Source organism: Mustela nivalis (genome assembly GCF_964662115.1).
Source record: "Mustela nivalis genome assembly, chromosome: 1".
Taxonomy (NCBI): Eukaryota; Metazoa; Chordata; class Mammalia; order Carnivora; family Mustelidae; genus Mustela; species Mustela nivalis.
Window position 1 is genome coordinate 89,568,782 of NC_139020.1, and position 19,777 is coordinate 89,588,558.

General features: G+C 35.8%; 1 protein-coding gene across 5 annotated transcripts in view; it reads right to left on the minus strand.

The window, feature by feature from the left end:
* Positions 1 to 19,777, minus strand: part of ZBBX (zinc finger B-box domain containing) — a 113,035-nt gene that overhangs the window by 35,632 nt on the left and 57,626 nt on the right. For all 5 annotated transcript variants that reach the window (XM_082745113.1, XM_082745112.1, XM_082745110.1 and 2 more), the window contains 3 exons: positions 17,274 to 17,429; positions 12,066 to 12,240; positions 7,297 to 7,417 (listed from right to left, as the gene is read on the minus strand). In XM_082745113.1, coding sequence (XP_082601239.1) covers positions 7,297 to 7,417; positions 12,066 to 12,240; positions 17,274 to 17,429 — 452 coding nt within the window. The remainder of the gene's footprint in view (positions 1 to 7,296; positions 7,418 to 12,065; positions 12,241 to 17,273; positions 17,430 to 19,777) is intronic.

Sequence of the window (19,777 nt, forward strand, 5' to 3'; positions counted from 1 at the left end):
CAGTAGGATGATAAAATCTGTTCCCACAATGTGAATGCAGTATGTTCTGGCTGTCACATTTATCACACAGTTAATAAGGTCTGATATGGCCCAACTCATATAGAAGGCAACAAAACACAGGAATTCTCAGAGGTCAAGATTATGCATCTGATTCCAGAAGATATTCCCAAATTGTCAAGAAAGTGGTACTTTTCAATCAAGAATATAAGTAGCTACAGCCCTTCCAGACCATGCCAGTTCATGGAGTCCTCGTGTAAAAGTCAGGGCCCTCTAAATGATAATTCTGTGTAGCACTGATACAAAGCTTAAAATGTACCAGGCTCTATTCAAACTAAGTTGGGATATTAAATATTAATAGGTAATATTAAATAGGTACCAATATTATCTTAATTTTACAGATGAGAAAACTGAGGCACAAAGAAGTAAATCAAAGTGCTCAAATTCATTCAAGTAGTAAAAGCAGAAGAGGAATTTGAACCCAAGGAGTCCACGTCCCCAAGTCAATGTTCTTAACCACTAACTTTATATAACCTTTCTCCTAATTTGCAAAAGCAATAAAATTTGATAATCTGGCAGTCTATGGCTAAGTGCATTTTCCTAATATATGTAATGTACATATCAGAACACTCCAAAATATTTATATTATTTAAATATTTATATTATATTATTCAGCTTTGTGTCTTAACAAATTTGATGGGCATGACATCTTAAATCTATAATTTAATTAAGTGATGGAAAATTTTAAAGAGTAAAGGTCAAAACAAACTGGCACCTGGCCACCAGAAAACTCTTTCCAGTCTGACACAAATATACTATAAAAAAAAACCTCAATCACAAATGCACATGAATGTACAATTATCCAGGACTCCTTTTAAAGTAAAAATTTACCTTATTTAATGAGCAAAGCCCTGAACCAAATGCTTATAGAATCTAGACAACAGAATATTGGAACTATTGATTCTTTATTCTAGACTCAAAATTTTGAAGATAAAAAATGTGGATCAAAATATTTTATGGGATTTGCCCATGAACAAACAACTAGGTAGTCAGTGACCTAGGTCTGTACTCTGGATATTGGGACCCTAGCACCAATGCTTATTTGAAAGATCATGCCACATAAATAAAGGGTAAGCATCTTTTTTTTTTTAAGATTTTATTTATTATTTATTTGACAGAGATCACAAGTAGGCAGAGAGGCAGGCAGAGAGAGAGAGGGGGGAAGCAGGCTCCCTGCTGAGTAGAAAGCTCGATGCAGACCTCAATCCAAGCAAGGATCCTAGGATCATGACCTGAGCTGAAGGCAGAGGCTTTAACCCACTGAGCCACCCAGGCACCCCAAGGGTAAACATCTTTAAAAATAAGACTACCTCACCATATTTTCCTCAAAATTTGATCAGATATTTATTGAAGACTGATGAAATGACAGGTACACACTACTGAGTTTCATATGAAAAAGACTATTATAGGAATTACACTTTATAATAGAGATAGACAGCTTGGACAGCAGTTGTACAGGAATAATCAGAAGAGTATATGAATGAACTTAAATACCCTACCACATAAACCACAAGGGGATACAACTATATACCTATGAAAATGACCACCACCAAACAAACGAAAAAACAAGCAAACAACCCTGAAATTACCAGGCACTGGCAAAGATGGAGAGTGGACAGAATTTACACATTGTGAGAAAGGACCCAAATTGTGGAGGTGCTTTGCAGAAATGGTCTGACAGTTTCTCATAAAGGTAAACATGCACTTACCATATGATCTAGTCATCCCAGTCCCAGGTATTTACCCATGGAATTAAAAATTTACATTCAAACAAAAGCTTATTTGTAAATGCTTCTAACAGATTTGGTCATAATTGCCAAAAAACTAGAAATCAGCAGGATGTTCTTCAACAGATTAATGGATAAACTGTACATCAGGATGATGAAATTCTCCCCCAATTACGGGGGGGATTTTGATTCATTGAAGAACACAGATGACTCTTAAATGCATTTTGCTAAGTAAAGGACACAAAAGGCTACATATTGTGTGCTCTCATTTACATGACATTCAGAAAAAGGCAAGTTGCCATGTGTTGGGGAAGAAGGGTTAAGTACAAAGGGGAAGCTAAAGGAAATTTGGGGGCAATGGAACCTGTGCTGTTTGGTACTACGGTGAACACTTGACTCCAGGCATTTGTAAAAACCCACAGACTCATATACAAGTTTATGCTATTCAAATTTTAAAAAGTACTCAGCATTTGGACATAACCGAATCAATGGCAGAACTACTCTAAAGGAGGTGGGAAAGAAATGAGAGCCATGGCCTCAGCAACTTTGAAGGAAAAGATCTGGACTGTGTACTGTGGGCTAAAGATAAAAAGCACTGCACACAAACAGTGTGTCGCAGTGTAATATATATGTATATACATACACACACACATATATAGTGGTATACTATATACATATTTATATACACACACACACAGGATGATAAAGGAATAAATATATCATAGATAATGAAAGCCAGGATTCTTACTGTGGGTGAAAGAAACTACAAATAAGCAAAGGGAGAATGTGATGCTGGTTTTGAGTCAGAGATATGAGTACACGCACGTCTACTTTAACAAATACTCAGGTAGATAGATACAGAAATAAATTTGGCTGTATGTTTATAGTAGGTAAGTATACCTACATATATTTCCTAGATGTTCTCTGAGAAGACCGAGGCTCTGGTGGTACCTTTGTAACCATGAGTATACCTATAATCCAGATCTTGGTTTCTGAATCCATTTTCAAAAAAAAAAAAAAATCAAGATTATTTGGAAAAATTATTTCTGGCCTAGGGCACAGAAACGTATCTTCAGTGTCAGAAAAATAAAGAGATGTTACAAGCAAGCCAACGAACAAACAAAAAAGGATGAGACCACGTTGAAAGCAGAGAGGAGTCAAACTAAATCAGCTCTCAGTGGTCAAGACAAGAACCATTTGAGTCACAAAATAAATAACAATAGTATGGGATATTAATCCAAAAAATAAAACACATATCCAGGAGTCTACACAAATAAACAGAATAAATAAATGGAAGGGGGGAAGAAATATTCTTCCTTGAAGGATTCTAATTAGTAAATATAGAAGAAATGAAGGAAATAGAAAATCCTCATAAATTCTGCTTCTGGCAAAATCCACTGATATACTAATATTACTACATATTAGTAGTAGAAAGTTTAAGGAAAAATAGCATTTTATATCATCTCATGGTATCTTCCCTAAAACCTGTATTAGTTATGATGTGAATGTGCCCCCTCCCAAAATTCATATGCTGACATCCTAACATCAATATGATGGCACTAAGAGGTGGGTTCTTTGGGAGATAAATTATGAAAGTACAGCCCCCATGTGGGACTGATGCCCTTATAGAAGAGGTCCAAAAGAGCAATGTGGGAACACAGCAGAAAGAGCCTATGAGCCACGAGGCAAGCCATCACTAGACTCTGAGTCTGCCAGTATCTTTTTTTTTTAATTGATTTTATTTTTATTTATTTGTGAGAGACAAAGAGAGAGGGTGTGTACCTGCACATGCAGGGGGAGTGGCAGGCAGAGGGAGAAGCAAGCTCCCTACTGAGCAGGGAGCCCCATGTGGGACTGAATCCCAGGACCCTGGGATCATGACCTGAACCAAAGGCCAATACCTAACCAACAGCCAGCCGGTTATGTCCCTGAGTCTGCCAGTATCTTGATCTTGAACTTCCAACCTCCAGAACTCTGAGAAATAATGGTTGTTTGTAAGGCACCTCAGTTTATGATATTGTTTCAACATCACAAATGTACAAAGACAAAAATTGGTACCAGAAGTTGTATGCTGCTAAAAATGTAGAAGCAGCCTTAAAACTCACTGATGGGTAGAGGCTGAAAGAGGTTTAAAGTTCATACTGGAAAAAAACTATAGTGTTATGAAAGCACTTTAAAGACAATTTTGATGAGGACTCAAAAAGAGGAGAACAGAGGAAAAGTCTCCCTACAGAATACCTAAGGAATCCTGAACAGTGTCAGTAAAAATATGGATGGTTAAGTGCCATTTTACTGAGATACCAAATGGAAATAAGGAACATATTATTGGATACTGGAGGAAAGGCAATTTTCATTAATAAAGTAGCAAAGAACTTGGCTAAACTGTGTTTTTGTCCTGGTGTTTTATTTAAAGTATAACTTATGAGTGATGAAATTAGTTCTGTGGCTAAGGCGATTTCTAAACAAAGTGTTGAAGAGGAGGCTTGGTTTCTCTTGACTGCTCATAGTAAAAAGTAAGAAGGAAGAATGACTTAAAGACAGAATTATTAACCAAAAGATAAGCAAACTTAAATATTTGGAATATTCTCAAAATATATATATTGAAAAAGAATGAGAGGGCCTATTCAGGCAAGAACAAGAAGTAAATGGCCAAAGGGCCATCTGAAATGGAGAATCAGAATCACCCAGATAGAAGTTGTGGCTTTTTTCAGAAACAATGGGAAAATGACCTCCAAAGGCAATTCAAAAATCATCAGGGCTATTCCTTCAATTGCAGGCACAGAAAGCTCCAGGTCACACAGCCAAGAACACCTGTTGGGGCAATGCCTGGTGAAACTATGAGGGTAAGGAAGCCCCTATAACCCCAAACTAGAAATGCCACATGATTTTAGCCCAAGGGAGCCACAAGATGTGACCTCACACAGGGCCATCATAGGAATGAGACCACACAAAACCATGAAGGCAGAGACACCAAATGTCTTAGAAGCCCCAGCCCCAGCACAGCATAGCTATGGGAGCACTCCTTAGTGTGTCTGGAAGGCAGGACCCCCATTCTAGTGTGTCTGGAAGGTGGAACCTTCACCCCAATGGGCCTTGGAGTACAGAACACCAATGAAGAGGATAATTCTCAAGACTTAAGGTTTTATAGAATTTTCCCTGTTGGATTTCAGACTTGCTTAGAACCTGCTACTCCTTTCTTATACCCTATTTCTCTTTTTTGGAATGGAAATATTTATCCCATGCCTGTCCCACCATTATATTTTAGAAGCACATAATGTGTTTGATTTCATGGGTTCACAGTTAGCAATTTGCCTCAGAATGAATCACACATTGAATCTTACCATATCTGATTTAGATGTTATTTAGATGAGACTTTGGACTTTAGACTTGAGTTGATACTAGAAGAAGTGAAACTTTGGGAGCTTTTAGGATGCAATGAATATATTTTGCATGTGAGAGGACTGATGAACCTTGTAGGGAGCAGGGCTGAGCTATGTTCAGAATGGTTCATATGTTGCAATCCTAACCCCAAAGTGATAATATTAGGATGTGGGCCCTTTAGAGGTGATGGCTTCATGAGGATAGAGCTCTCATTAATGGATTAATGCCCTTACAAAAGAGACCTGAGAGCGCTCCCTAGCCATTCTGTCGCGGAAGGACACAGAGAAGGCTGCCATCCGTGAATCAAGAAGCTGGATCCCTCCGAATCTGCTGGCACCTTTTTCTTGGACTTTCCATCATTAAAAACTGAAATGTGAATGTTTGTGTTCATAAGCTACCTGTTACTCTGTGTAACAGCCCAAAACATTATTTCACAAAGTGAAAGAGAGAGTATGCAGTGGAGGAACTCGGTGAGCACATTAACCATGGGCTCAAAGTTAACATGCTGGTATTAAGATATACTGACAATATGATTATGTGATACCACACACTAAGAAGGGCACATCCTCTCTGTGCTATCCTTCCTCAAAATGCACAACCTCAATCTAATTATGAAAAAAAAAAATAAACAGACATATCGAAATTGAGTATATCCTATGAAACACCTGGAAAGTACTCTTGGAAAATGTCAGGGTCTGGAAAAACAAGGAAAGACTAAGGAAGTGTAATGGATAAGGAGCTATGATTAAGAAAGGAAAAAAAAAAAAAAAGGCAATGTGGAATCCTGGATTGGCTCCTGAAGTAGAATAACAATGGAAAAACTGGTGAAATCCAAATAAAGTCTGTAGTTTGATTAATAATACTGTATCAAAGTTAATTGCTTGGTTTTGACACATGCACTATGGTTATGTAAGATGTTGCCATTATGGAAAGCTGAAGGAATGATATGTGGGAAATCTTAATACTGTTTTACAACTCCTTGGTATGCCTTATTACAAAATATAAAAAAAAATTAAATATGTCACATGAAAAACAATTACAGGGGCATGGAAGTAGATAGTAACCTGTCATCAAACAGAAGCTTCAAGGAAGATATGAGGGTTGACTTCAAAAATCCAAAGGAATGCCATGGAAAGGAAGAATTCAATTTGCTCTATACTGGCTTAACTGGTAGAGTTGAGACCATGTTTGGAAACCAGTCAGACACAAATTACAGTTCACTAGAAGATACTATAGCAGGCAGAAAGTTCCAAAGATGGAATGTGCCATCTCAGGGGAGAGTTTTATATGATTGAAGGTGAAGCAAGAGCTTGATGACCATTCCTCAGGTACCTTCAACGTATTGGCACTCCAACACATTGGTCCTCAAAATGCAGTTCAGAGACCAGAATTACCCACACTAGTACCACCTGGGAGCTGTTAGAAATTCAGAAATGCAGAGTGTCAGGTCCCACCCAGACCTACTGAAGAAGAAACTGTATTTTACCAGTCTGCCGGTGATTCACAGGCACAATAAAGTGTGAGCAGCCCTGCTATACTAAAAAGTGAGACTTTAAAGGTACCTCCCAATATGGATCTTATTTGATCATAAAAATGTGAATGACTCTAGCATACTCAGTCATAATTCTGGTCTGAGATTTAACAATTTAACTGTTGAACAATTGATGAAATGGCACATCTAATGACATAGTCTTTGAATAAAATAACTGAATATTATTAATAAAGCTATACTATTAAAAGTCTAATTAACTTAAAAGTAGATTCTAAAAAGTAGAGCCTCAAAAGTTTATGCTAATGTAAAAAAATAAGAGTAATACTTTTTCAAAATAATCGTTCATTACACATTTTTGCTATCGTTCTTAAATTCTATACCATATTTGTACCTTTTTTTCACATACATATTTGCATTTCTCCTAGCAAACTCTAAATTAATGGTGCATAACATACATAAATAAAATTTAAATTCTTATTAGAATAGAAGAAGCTTCACAAGGATTTAATATTGTTTTAAAATTATTTACGCAAATGTGAAGCGCACATATATAATTGCTACAAAAAAGCATGTCACACAAGTCAGGAACATAAATAGCGTTTATGTTTCTTATTAATAATGCAAAGCTTCAGAAAATACCTCCTGTGTTTTTTAAGCCATAACTTTTCCATATAGGATAGACTGTCTTCTTTAAATTCAATATTGAGTGGTTCTCTCCAAATTTTCAGATTAGTTTGTACTTCACATTCTTCCAATGAGTCTATAAAAATAAATATAATGTATAAAATTAATGTAAACTAATCCATAAATTAAATTTCTCAAGATACAAAACTCACCATTTTTGAAGCAAATATGCTTTGTAGTCAATAGTTCTAGGCTTAATTAATGCAAAATGTTAACTATTAGTGATTTATTAAATGACTGTACAGACAGTTTTCTTCAATAATCCCTTGAAATGAAAGAATCTTATGATTCATAAGGTTTTTAAAAGGAACCAATTCTTTTCAATGATAAATACGAACAGATTCATTATATATTCTATAAATGCAAAGACACCTAAAGGTATGTATCATAGCCACTGACAATAATATTTACACATTATGGGAAACAGAAAATAAATAACTCAGAATGGCACCTGGAGGAGACAACTGTCTTCATGAATTTATATCTACATGGAAATTCACTTCCAGATGCTTAAGATATTTCTGAAGTACTACTAAAATTAAAACCACTATTCAGAGATATTTAAAACTGATGGAGATTTCTGGGAAAGAAAGCAGTGTAAATCCAGAATTACCAGTATCTGCACCTTCTTGGATACTATCCCTCTCTCCAAACTGACCATAAGAGGAGGAGAAAAACTTCTGAAGAAGAAAGGGAAGCAGTAAGGAAGAGAAAAATTAGTTTCGAAGGCTGAAACTAGAGAACTAGTTCCAACTAGTTCCAACTTCATACCCCACAGCCTTTAAAGATTACCTTCCAGAACAGCCAAATGCCAGCAATAGAAAGAACCAAAAGAATCCAAGTCACACTACCCATATTCTTCCCCTAAAAGTGGAGCTTTGTCGAAGAAAGCGATTGGAGGAAGCTCTGAGAAACACTCCAGAATGCACTAACCTGTGAGCAAAAGGAGATCCCTCCACTACGGGTCCTCCTTTCCAGTGCCAAACAAAATATGTCTTGATAGGAAATCTGAAACTAAAAATGAGGACTCACTTTTTTCTCTGACTAGGCATAAAGAGGAGCCACTCTGCTTGAGCGATAACTCCCAGATCTATCAGCTGATGAGGAGGAAGGGGATAAAGCATCACTCTTCTCCCATTACCAAGGGTACATCCCCTGGAAATAAAGTCAGTGGGTAACCTGAGTTAATCTGCTTGTGAATATGTTAATAACTGAACCTACTGGCAAATAGATTAGTGATATTAATGGAAGCAGACTCTTACCTGTTTAATGCATTTAAAAGGATAGCCCTTGTTTAGAACTGCTTATAGAAAACAATTCTAGGACACATGGTTCTATGAAACATGTCTCTCTGAAAAGTGTCACATAAGCTACATAACTTGGGTTTTAGTTTGATGGCATTTTTTCTCTGGCTACCTTTTGTGAGAGAATTTGTGTGAGATGTCCCAGTATTCATACTGATGGGATGGTGGGTGTTTTTCTCAATAGACAGTGCCAAAGTCTTAAGGTAAACGTATGTTTTGATGTGTTGGAGTAGGCATTGGAGGAACAGTCAGCCAGACAGTGTAGCTGAAACAGAACACTCCAAAAGGAGAATAACAGGAGGTGAGATCACAGAGATAACAGACTTGAAATTACACTGAAACTTCTAGGCCATTGTAAGTATGTGCCTTTCACACTGAAGGAGATGAGACTTTGGAGTTCACTTAAAATGAAATGAAGTTAGAAATCAATAACAGAGGGGAACCGAGGTGGCTCAGCTGGTTAAACATCTGCCTTCAGCTCGGGTCATGATTCCAGGGTCCTGGGAACTAGTCCCACAAGCCATGCTCCCTCTTCAGTGAGGAGTCTGCTTCTCCCTCTACCTCTCCCTTTGCCCCTCCCTCGGCTCATATTCTCTGTCAAATAAAAAATAAATATATTTTTTTAAAGTCAATAACAAATAACTAGAAAACTTGAAAATTCAAAGCATGTTACTAAGTTAAATGGCCAAGAAGCATATAAAAAGATACTCAGTATCAACTTGTAATGAGTTATACAACGTAAATATGCCTTTTCATGTCTATCAGAGCAGCAAAAATTTTAAAATCTGACAAAACATTGGTGATAATGGGAGGTAACCAAACTGCTTATCTACTGGTGGGAGTATAAACTGATACTAATACTTTGGTAAATAATTCAGTTTTATCTAGTAGAGTCAAAGAGCATTCATAGTGACACCCCATTTATTCCAATTATTCTACTCCTAGGAAAAGACATCCTAGAAACGTGTACATGGGTACCAGGAGACCTATACAAAGACCTATACAAAGATATTCATACCGGCATTGTTTATAATGGCAAAATAGGAATCAACCCCAAGCCCATCAACATTTAAACATGTAAATGGTGGTAATCTCCTATAACAGAAGAATATTAAGCAGTAAAAATGAATAAAATACAACTATGCACATCTTCGTGGGTAAAGTTTAGTAAATAATAGTGAGTGAAACAGGCTGCAAAAGAATATATATGCTAGCTTTCCACTTACGTAATATTCAAATACACGCAAATTTAACATATTATTTAGAGATACACAAAATACAGTAAACTACAAGGAAATTTTTTTAAATGAAAAATACAGAATCTAAGTTAGTGACAATCTCTTAGAGAGGAGGAAAGAAGAGAGAGAACAGGTGCTTACTGCTTTGTTTTTCTCCAGAATCTATACAAATTTTGTAAATGTTCTTTTCTATCTACTTAATATGTCAGGAAAAGAAAAATATTGACAAACGTATACATATGGTACACCCACAGTCATATATACAATACACTGGGGCAAGAAAAATCACATACCAGATCAACAGAAGTCCTCATCTTAATGATTTCTCTTCAGCAATCACTGACACAGTATTTCTACATTTAAAAATTTATTTTAAGGTAATCGTACCAGTACACAAAGAGCTAAGATGGTCATTATAACTTTTTACCATAGTGAGCATTAGAAACAAAATATCCATCAATAAAATCCTGATTAAGTAAATCTTGGCATACAGAGTATTATGCAACAGTTATAAATGATGACATATAACTGTATTTATATGTAACGCTGTCCATGATAGAATCTAAGCAAAAAAGTCACAAATAGCATTCATAGTGACACCCCATTTATTCCTGTGCATGATGGTGCAACTGTGTCTATTGAAAAACGTACTACATGTTAACATTGATTAAATGGTTGAATTAGGTTATTGTCATTTTCTTCTTGGTTAAATTTTTGTAATAATAAAATCATGCAAAATAATCATTATGTTATTCTAATAATATAGTTATCACCACTATGAAAAACAAAGTTTTTTTCTTCTCTGATCTCATCTGATTTATCATATCTGTCCCTTTATTAGTTTAAGTCTTTTAAAGTAGACAATCAAAAGGTATTTGTATAGAAGACTTTTCCCGTTCAGAGCTAAAAAATAAAAAATACATCAAAATTTGAAATTTCAAATAAAAAACACATAAAATAACATAGTCAATGAGAATTATATTAAGATACATGCTACAAAGAGAGTATATAAATAAAATCTTGGAAGTTTTAATGAAACTGATGCAGCATGAACAAGGGTAGGGAAATATTTCAAAGAGAAAATTATTTAGAAAAATTTCCAGTTCTAACTGGAAAATGGTATGTGACACCTTGACGTCAGGAATTATAAACAATGTTAAATAATGAATAAAAATATAAAAAATGAATAATCAGGAGAATTCCTGCACTGGAAAAAAAATGAAGTAAAAATAATAAATTGGATCCTGTCAATAAAGATACATGATTGAAATTCATTGCCTCATTTTATTTTCAGTGAAAAACAACTGGATGTCTCTATAAGATTCTGAGAAATAAAATTAATTAATCAAATAGTTTGAGAAGTATGATATCTCTCAAAAGATTCTGGGAAACGTAAAACAGAAACAGAGAGGCGCCTGGGTGGCTCAGTGGGTTAAAGCCTCTGTCTTCGGCTCAGGTCATGATCCCAGGGTCCTGGGATCGAGCCCCACATCGGGCTCTCTGCTCCGTGGGGAGCCAGCTTCCTCCTCTCTCTCTCTCTGCCTGCCTCTCTGCCTACTTGTGATTTCTCTCTGTGTGTCAAATAAACAAAATCTTTAAAAAAAAAAACAAAAACAAAAACAAAAAACAGAAACAGAATGTGCCTCAGTCACCCAATCTTCAATGTCTAAAATATGGGTGCAAAAATCATCACGGAAAAATAAAAATAAAAAATATTCCTTTGGGAGGGAGGGGAAAAAAGATAAATCAATTCTCCCCCTTAAGTTCATAGTGGTCCTTGAACTATATTTTTTCAAGACACATACAAAAAATTCTTTACTTCTCTATCTCACAGATCCTCTTGTTTTATATATAAATACAGTTCAATAAAGGAACAGTTGTCCTGAGAAGAACGTTCTGCCAGGAGTGGGGGAGCTGAAAGCATCCAATTCTGCATTCATTTGACAGTCTAAATTTACATAGGAAACAAACACAAATCTCCCCAGTGCTCAAGTCAGGGTTCTATAAATATTAAACCACTTACCCTTGGTTGTACAGTGAATGCTCCTTTGAGGAGTTACATTAAACTGTTATCCTAATGCTAACAGTTTTTAAACACTGCATTTTTATTCACAGAGAATGGAGATAAATAAGATAAATTCAGCTTTATTTTATAACATTCATTTGATAAAAGTAACTGTACCTGCTTTTTCTGCAGATGGATTCTGTTTCTCGTTGTCATCTTGATGTCCAGTTCTCCACTGATTTAAAGTTTCCGGAAAGGACTGGGCAGAAGCTTCTTCATCAAATGACCCTTCACAGAGGAGCCTATCTTTTGGATGTGAACATTCTGCTCTTTTTGTGGTTGGAACTTCTACCTAAACCAATTAAAAGTGCATCTAAATGTGCTTTGTTAAAATTTCCCTATCTTAAAATATAAGTAGCATTAATTATTAGGCATTTTGAATCATATACTACTTTTTAACTTTAAAATGGAATTTTTTAAGTTGTACTTATGCATATGCTTTACTGATTTCTTTAAAATAGTATGGACAATTAGAAATGGTCCCTTCAAAAATTATTAAAATTAGAGCCTGTATGAATGAAGATTTATCATCATGTTATTCACCAGTGTTCCCCATGGGGAGTGGCAATAGCCATGAACCTAATCCCCCTCCTTCAATCTGCTATCAGCAAACTTCCCATGGCAGAGGGAGAAGTTTTTTTGTTTTTTTTTAATATGTGAATCTGATCATGCCATTCCTATATTCAAAACTTTCCAATGATTCTTTGAAACCCCCAGTTCCTAATAAGACCTACAAGGCTCTGCAGACCGTGTACTTCCCTGCCTTTTTACTCCACTTCCTTCAATCCCCCTCTTCATTCCCCTCTTTATTCATCAAGAATGTTCACATTCTTAGTGCTGAGCCCACGAAACACATTCTCACTCAAGGGCCCTGCACTAGCCGCATCCAATACCGTGACCCTCCCTCCATATTTTCACATAGCCATTCCACTCATTACAGTTGGTCTGTGTTCAGATGATTACCCTACAAATACAGCCCTTTTACCCCCACCTTCCATTCCCTTACCTGCTCTCTTTTTCTTTGAAAAACATCTCTGGGTTAATTTAGTCTACATGTTTGTTTGTTTATTGCCTGTCTCTCCCCATTAGAATGTAATGAGATCAGGGATTTTTTTCTTTTTCTCAGTGCCAAGAGCACTGCCTGGCATAAAGTAGGTGCTCATTAAAAGTCAGTTGAAAGAATGAACAAATTAATTAATGCATATGAAGCATCGCATGCTTCCTGGCATAACGATAAGAGGAAAGGATGAATTCAGCACAAAATATAGGCTCACTGTGAATGCACAGAAAAAATAAATGTAGGATTTGGTAGTTACACACAGGATCAGAGATAATGGCCAAATTAGGAAAATAAGGCAAAATAAAGTCCACACCAATGCTGAATTAGCATTGTGGATTTACCTACACTGATCAAATTGCTAAATCTCCATTGTGTATATTCTAGATACAAAAGTAGAGTTCTCTATGTTCACCCCTTGATTACAAAATAAACAGGCAGACCGTTAGAGTATAATTGAGAAAAGAACATTAAATATGTGTCCAAAATTTTGAATATAAACAAAGGCATTTGGGAAACTTAAGTCACTGTGCCAGCTGCTGGCCACAGAAACACGGGTTTAAAAGTCCACAACAGAAACAGGTTATTTAACTCAGATAAGCAAGAGTTCTACGGGTAAAAAGTGGTAGGGACAGTATTCCAGAGAGAGGGGACGGTATATATGCCAAAACATGGAGTCAAACAGCACAGTGGCATGGAGCCATTAGTAGTTTACACTGAAGTAGTAAAAAGTAGGGTAAGAGAAAATATAATTTGTGTCCGATCATGAAGGATCCTGCTGCGTAGAGAGGAAGTTAAACTTACACATAATGGAAAATCAAAGTCACTGTAGACTTCTACATAGTAGTGTGGGAGAAAGAGAAATTAAGGAATAGTGAGTTTGGATGCAAAGAAACCAGTTAAAATATTACAGCTAATTGGTAATATCTATCAACATTACAAACACATGACATGTATATATACACAAACATGTATATATATATATACATACAGAAAATATATTGCATATATATATGCAAAAATATTTTTCAAAATCACTCTTTATATTCTACTTTGAATTGACAAAAGATCAAAATAATGTAAATGCTGGTCAGTGGAAATTTTAAAATTTAAACTTGTATTTTAAAGTAATTTTTGTCTAATAAATAGGGTGTTTTATAACCACTATGTAGAATGAGAAGGCTATAGAACGTACTTATGTGAATATCAAAACATTTTATAAAAAGCCTATTTGCAGAGCAGCATTGAACATATTATTAGTTGTGTAAAGAAATACATAGATATAAAACTGGAATTATTATTGACTTCTAGAAAGGGAGAGAATGAAATCCAGGTTCCATGGAATGAACATTTTGTACTTCAAGAAAAAGCTAATTTCCCTATTTGGAAGACCAATAAGGACAGAAGGACCCAAGTATTCAGGTGAGTTTTTAGACAGTAGCTGCATGAGTCCAGTAACCAACTGGATGTGCAGAGGAAGAAGAGAAAGGACTACAGAAAATGATGGTTCCTGGCTCACCTGAAAAGCAAGAAGATAGGCTGTCATCAACAGTGACAGTGATAGGTTTTGGGGGAGAGGTAAATTTGGTTCCAAAGTACTGAGTTTTGGGCGCCTGGGTGGCTCAGTGGGTTAAGCCGCTGCCTTCGGCTCAGGTCATGATCTCAGAGTCCTGGGATCGAGTCCCGCATCGGGCTCTCTGCTCAGTGGAGAGCCTGCTTCCCTCTCTCTCTCTCTGCCTGCCTCTCCATCTACTTGTGATTTCTCTCTGTCAAATAAATAAATAAAATCTTTAAAAAAAAAAAAAAAGAAAGAAAGTACTGAGTTTTAGGGTCACTTGTGAGGCTCAGTTGGTAAGTGGCCAACTCTTGATTTTGGCTCAGGTCATGATCTCAGGGTCATGGAATCAAACCCTATGTTGGGCTCTACACTGGGCATGGAGTCTGCTTAACATTTTCTTTCTCCCTCTCCCTTTGTCCTTCTCCCCTCCACTCACACTCTCTATCTCTTAAAAAAGGGAGGAAGGAAGAAAAGGAGGGACGGAGGAGAGGGAGGGAGGGAGGGTTGAAGGGAGGGAAAAGAGAAAGAAAAGAAGTGCCGAGTTTGTGGAAGGTATTTATAGGTATCCAATAAACAATGTGAGTGCACATATGTATGTATGCTGCACAAATAAAGAAGCACTGGAAACTCAGTGCTTAATACAAAATGGTTTAAGGTTGCAGTGATTCCAGCAGGTGTCCAGAGCAGCTCCTTTCCAACCAATGAGTCAGAGATATAAGAGATCTGCTTTTTATAGCTATGTTTTTTGGAATACTTGGCTTCCTCACAGCAATGACAGGATAGGAAAAATCAGAGGACTAGACATCAGCTTTCAAATGTTTGAGTCCAGAACTCTCTCATATGCCACTTCAAACTCAAAACCTAACATGACTCTACCCAATTCTGAAGGGAATAGGAAATTTGAAAGAGCATATGGAATTCAGTGGATAATATTCATTATCCTTCTAAGTCACATGGTATCCTTGCAAGATATGGTTTAATATCCCCACTTTCTAGAAGAAAGGTCACATTTTAACAAACTCAATCAGTGCTTCTGATGTTTATGTATTACAGCTAGAGAGCCACTGCCCTTTGGCACTGAGTACAGGTGCTCACCTAATGGTTGATAGCAGTGATGTCCAACCAGAATACTTACACCACCATGACTGAGCAGTTGTTAAAATCACACCTGTGGACCCACCCAAAGAGAGGCAGAATTTGACCATGTGTGTGTGTCCCTTTAATGGTTTCCAGTTGGTTCTGATGTGCACTCCTGGATGAAACCACTGAATTAGTAGTTTTTAGGTTAGGAGGAGAAGTAGAGAGGGTCTATCTAGCATAAGCAGTCACCTATGGGGACAAGAGGCAGCATTTATTGTAGGGATTAAAAGCACAGGCAAAGGCATAAGCTTTCTAATAGGGCTAGTTACTAAGTTCCTCTCTGCCTTTGTCATCTGTTAAATAGAGTAATAAAAAATGCAAAACTTATATGGTTGTTGTGATAGTTGGATAAGATAAGGCAATGAAAGGATTAAGCACAATGCATAGTGGTAGGTGTTTAACAAATGTTAGCTATTGATCTATCACTATTTTTAATGATTAGGTAAATTACATAAAATGGCAGGCAGAAAGGAGAAACCCTTAATGCCACAGCCTCTGTGTAGCAGCTAAAAGCAAATAATTTGGAGTCATAAAGTCTAGGTTTAAATCTAAGTTTAATTTATACCTTGGGCAATTTATAAAAACTGATCTTTGTCACTAATTTTCTCATCTGGAAAAAGTAGGGAAAAATTAAGAGAGGATAGAAAGAGATAATACATGTAAAATATGTAAGACCATGTCTGGCACAGAGTCCATTTTCAACACATCTCACCATTGACAGCTCTATTAGAAAGTGAAATCCATGTAAAAACACTGACTTTCCTGGACAATTCAAGCACAGTTTCTTTGCTGGAAAGAGGTCCTATACGCATAAAGCATGTTTTCTTCTTTGTTCCATAAGCATGGGTTAAGAACTCAAGAGACTGAAGTTCAAGCCTAACCCTGTCACCAAGTAACAAGTTTGGTGACTGGCCATGTTTGTTACTATTTCTAAACTATAGTGGAAAGGTGAGTGGCATCTAAAAGGATGAGGACTAAAATATAGATCAAAAATCAAGGAAGCTTGTTTCTTGCTAAAGAATCATTACAACACGTCCATTACAAAATATAGACATGAACTGATGAAAGCTTATCTAGAACAACATGGGATCAGTAGTCAATCTGAATAATGACCAGAATTTGGTGTAAGTCCAATTTTAAATAACTATAAAATTGCCCATCACCTAAAAACAAAAACAAAAACAAAACAAAACAAAACACACTTGGCAAGTTTTTGTATTTTTAGCCTCTCTGAAATCCCAACTAAAATAAAATTGTTATATTGCATTGTGTTATTTTTTTTCATGTTTCTCCCAAATACTCATTCATTTCCTTAAATGGCCCCAATGACCAGAAAGCAACATGTCAAACAATCATTCATTAAAAAAAAAAAAAAGTCTTCAGTGGAATCAAAGAAGTCTCCTTAAAGAAAGGATTTTAACAGTCAAGATGTTTCTGAGTCTTAAAAAAATTCAAATATTAAACGTGATAGAATAACCTACGAAACTGTTTGCCTCTAGTTAAGTCTATGAGTGACAGTCTCCATGATCATGTATGACAGAAAATGTCTACTCTGTTTTCCTTAGCTTACCCCAGAGTGGCTCCCCTGTAGAAGAGATTTGGGCTTGTTCTCACTTTTACTGATCTCTTCTTCAGAATGATTATTCCCTTTGGGTTCATCTGGATTAACTTCCTTGATAAATCGATGGGCAGCATCCAATACATTGGATAACATTTGAGATTTCGCCTGTTAAAAAAGAAACGAAATAGGACTAAAAAGACTAATATGTCAGTTGAAGTAAATTAGATACATTAAATTGCATTTTTTATTATTCTATGATTACTAAAATCCAACACATTTTATTTAATATTTCAGAATACAAATTGATGTTTATATCAACCAATATAATAGTGACAGCTGCCATCTACTGAGGAGATACTATCCCAAGTGTCTTGAAAACGTATCATTAAAAAAAAAAAAAAAAGAAAAAGAAAACATATCATTTAATCCTCAAGTCAACTCTACAGCATTATTATTTTTGTCTCTGTTTTAAGAATAAAGAAATGAAAGCTGTGATAGTTTAAATAACTTGGGCCTGGTCACATGGCGAGTGGGTGGCAGAGCTGGGAAATGACCCCAGGTGTGTTTAATTCTGACTCACACCCTTTCTACTATGTCAACCGCAAATAGATAGATGTGTTATTTTTGTACAACATAGCTGAAGAACTAAATATAGCTAATCTAGTAGGAGCCTGAATAAGCAGTAGTAAGTATCCCTTGGTGATAAAACATCTTTGGAAAGTATTAACTATTCAAAAGTGCACATCAGAAAGTGGCTCTGCCTGACGGTTCCTAGTAAATTCCAAGTTGCTCCTCATTTAGTATCTTCGCTCATGAGCTTCACTAACCAGAAAGGATTTCCTTCTTTTACCATCTTCTTTGCCTGGCAGACTCCTACTTTTCCCTCTAGATGCATCCCAAATGACTCCGACAGGTCTAGGAACCTTTCTTTGTCCTTCTCACTCTGGCTGTGTGAGGTGCTCATCCTCTGTACCTTCTTCAGACCCAAAGTAGATCTCTAGTAACCCATACAATATTGACTGTACATTCCCTTTTGGTGTCTATCTATTCCATCATACCATGTAAGTTCAAAGAAGAAAAAATCTTGTCTTCTTAAATCTTTCTATGGCTACCACAGTGCCTGGCATATAACATTTGGTAAAAATAAGGGGCGGGGGTGGGGGGGGGAAGAACTGCAGAATTAAAATAAATGACTGAGAAAAAGACTTCAAAAACCTCTCCCCATGCCTTCAGTGTAGCTAAAAAGGAATAGGCAACTCCTGGAAAGTCCCTGTTCTCTGAGAAGTCTCCTATCAGCAACTACTCTGATGTGCCCTAGGACTCTGCAGATTCTAGGTTGCATGTGACCTTGAACCAAACAAACTACAGGGTGAAACTCTCTGAAAACCTGGTATTAGAAAGACAAACGATAGGTTGTACTCCTTTAGCAAATGTCCTCAAGACAGAGAATAACTTCAGCAGGGATTAGAAATAATTATTTTGTACTTTTTCATGTAAATATTCCTATTTTTAAATTTTTATCTAGTTACCTATTTAAATGAATAAGATTATACTGAATCTTTTCAGTTATGACCTTTTACAGATCTGTTAAGATTCACTGCAAACTTACTCTAGAATAAACCAATGAAGATCAAATTATTTAGTGTTATTTCATGTTGAATTAATGGATTATCTATGAAAAATGACTAATGTGATATATGCACATTTATATATATATTTAATGCCCAGATATCAGTGATATTTGATCTAAATTTTCCCAGTGATCATCAAAAAGCCTATATAGACTTATATAATCATTTTAAAAGAAATTCAAGCCAATGGTAATGCTTTACCAAAACAAGTATTTTTTAAACAGAGTAATCCAATATAAGCCTGATTTTAAATTCCCTGGAGTAGAGATCTATTGATTTAAAAGGTGATTAGAAGATCTACTTGTCATTTTACACATTCTTAAAAGTAGTAAAAACAACTATTAATTTTACAGGGATTTTCTTTCTTAGAACATCTTATATTTAAATATTACTTTTCTTAAAAATGTTTTTAATTTAAAAAATAAATACTACTTTTTTCAGTTGTAAATGTAAATACATTTTTCTTACTCTTAAAATAAGCATGCAAGGGAAGGGACAGATATTATGATCCCCATTACATAGACAAGGAAATTCAAACTCATAAAGCGTACGTCAAAGCCAAACGAATACAAAATATTGCAGCTTGAGTTAGAACCAAGATCATCCTTCTCTCAGCCTAATTCCTTTACTCTACTGAATTACACTATTACAGATAATGTGTTTTACTTTTTTATTTCCTAAGAATTGAAATATATTATATTTTATCTCCATCGATATGAACATTTTTCCTTCCTTTACAAAAAAATTGTAATTATGTATATAATTGCTGGTGTGGGGATTACATTGCTTAGTTTCTGTTTCTAACTTATTCTGCTTATTTTCATGTTTGACTAAGCACTAGCAAATTGAAGGGAGAAACAGATTTTTCTTTTACTTGTCTCA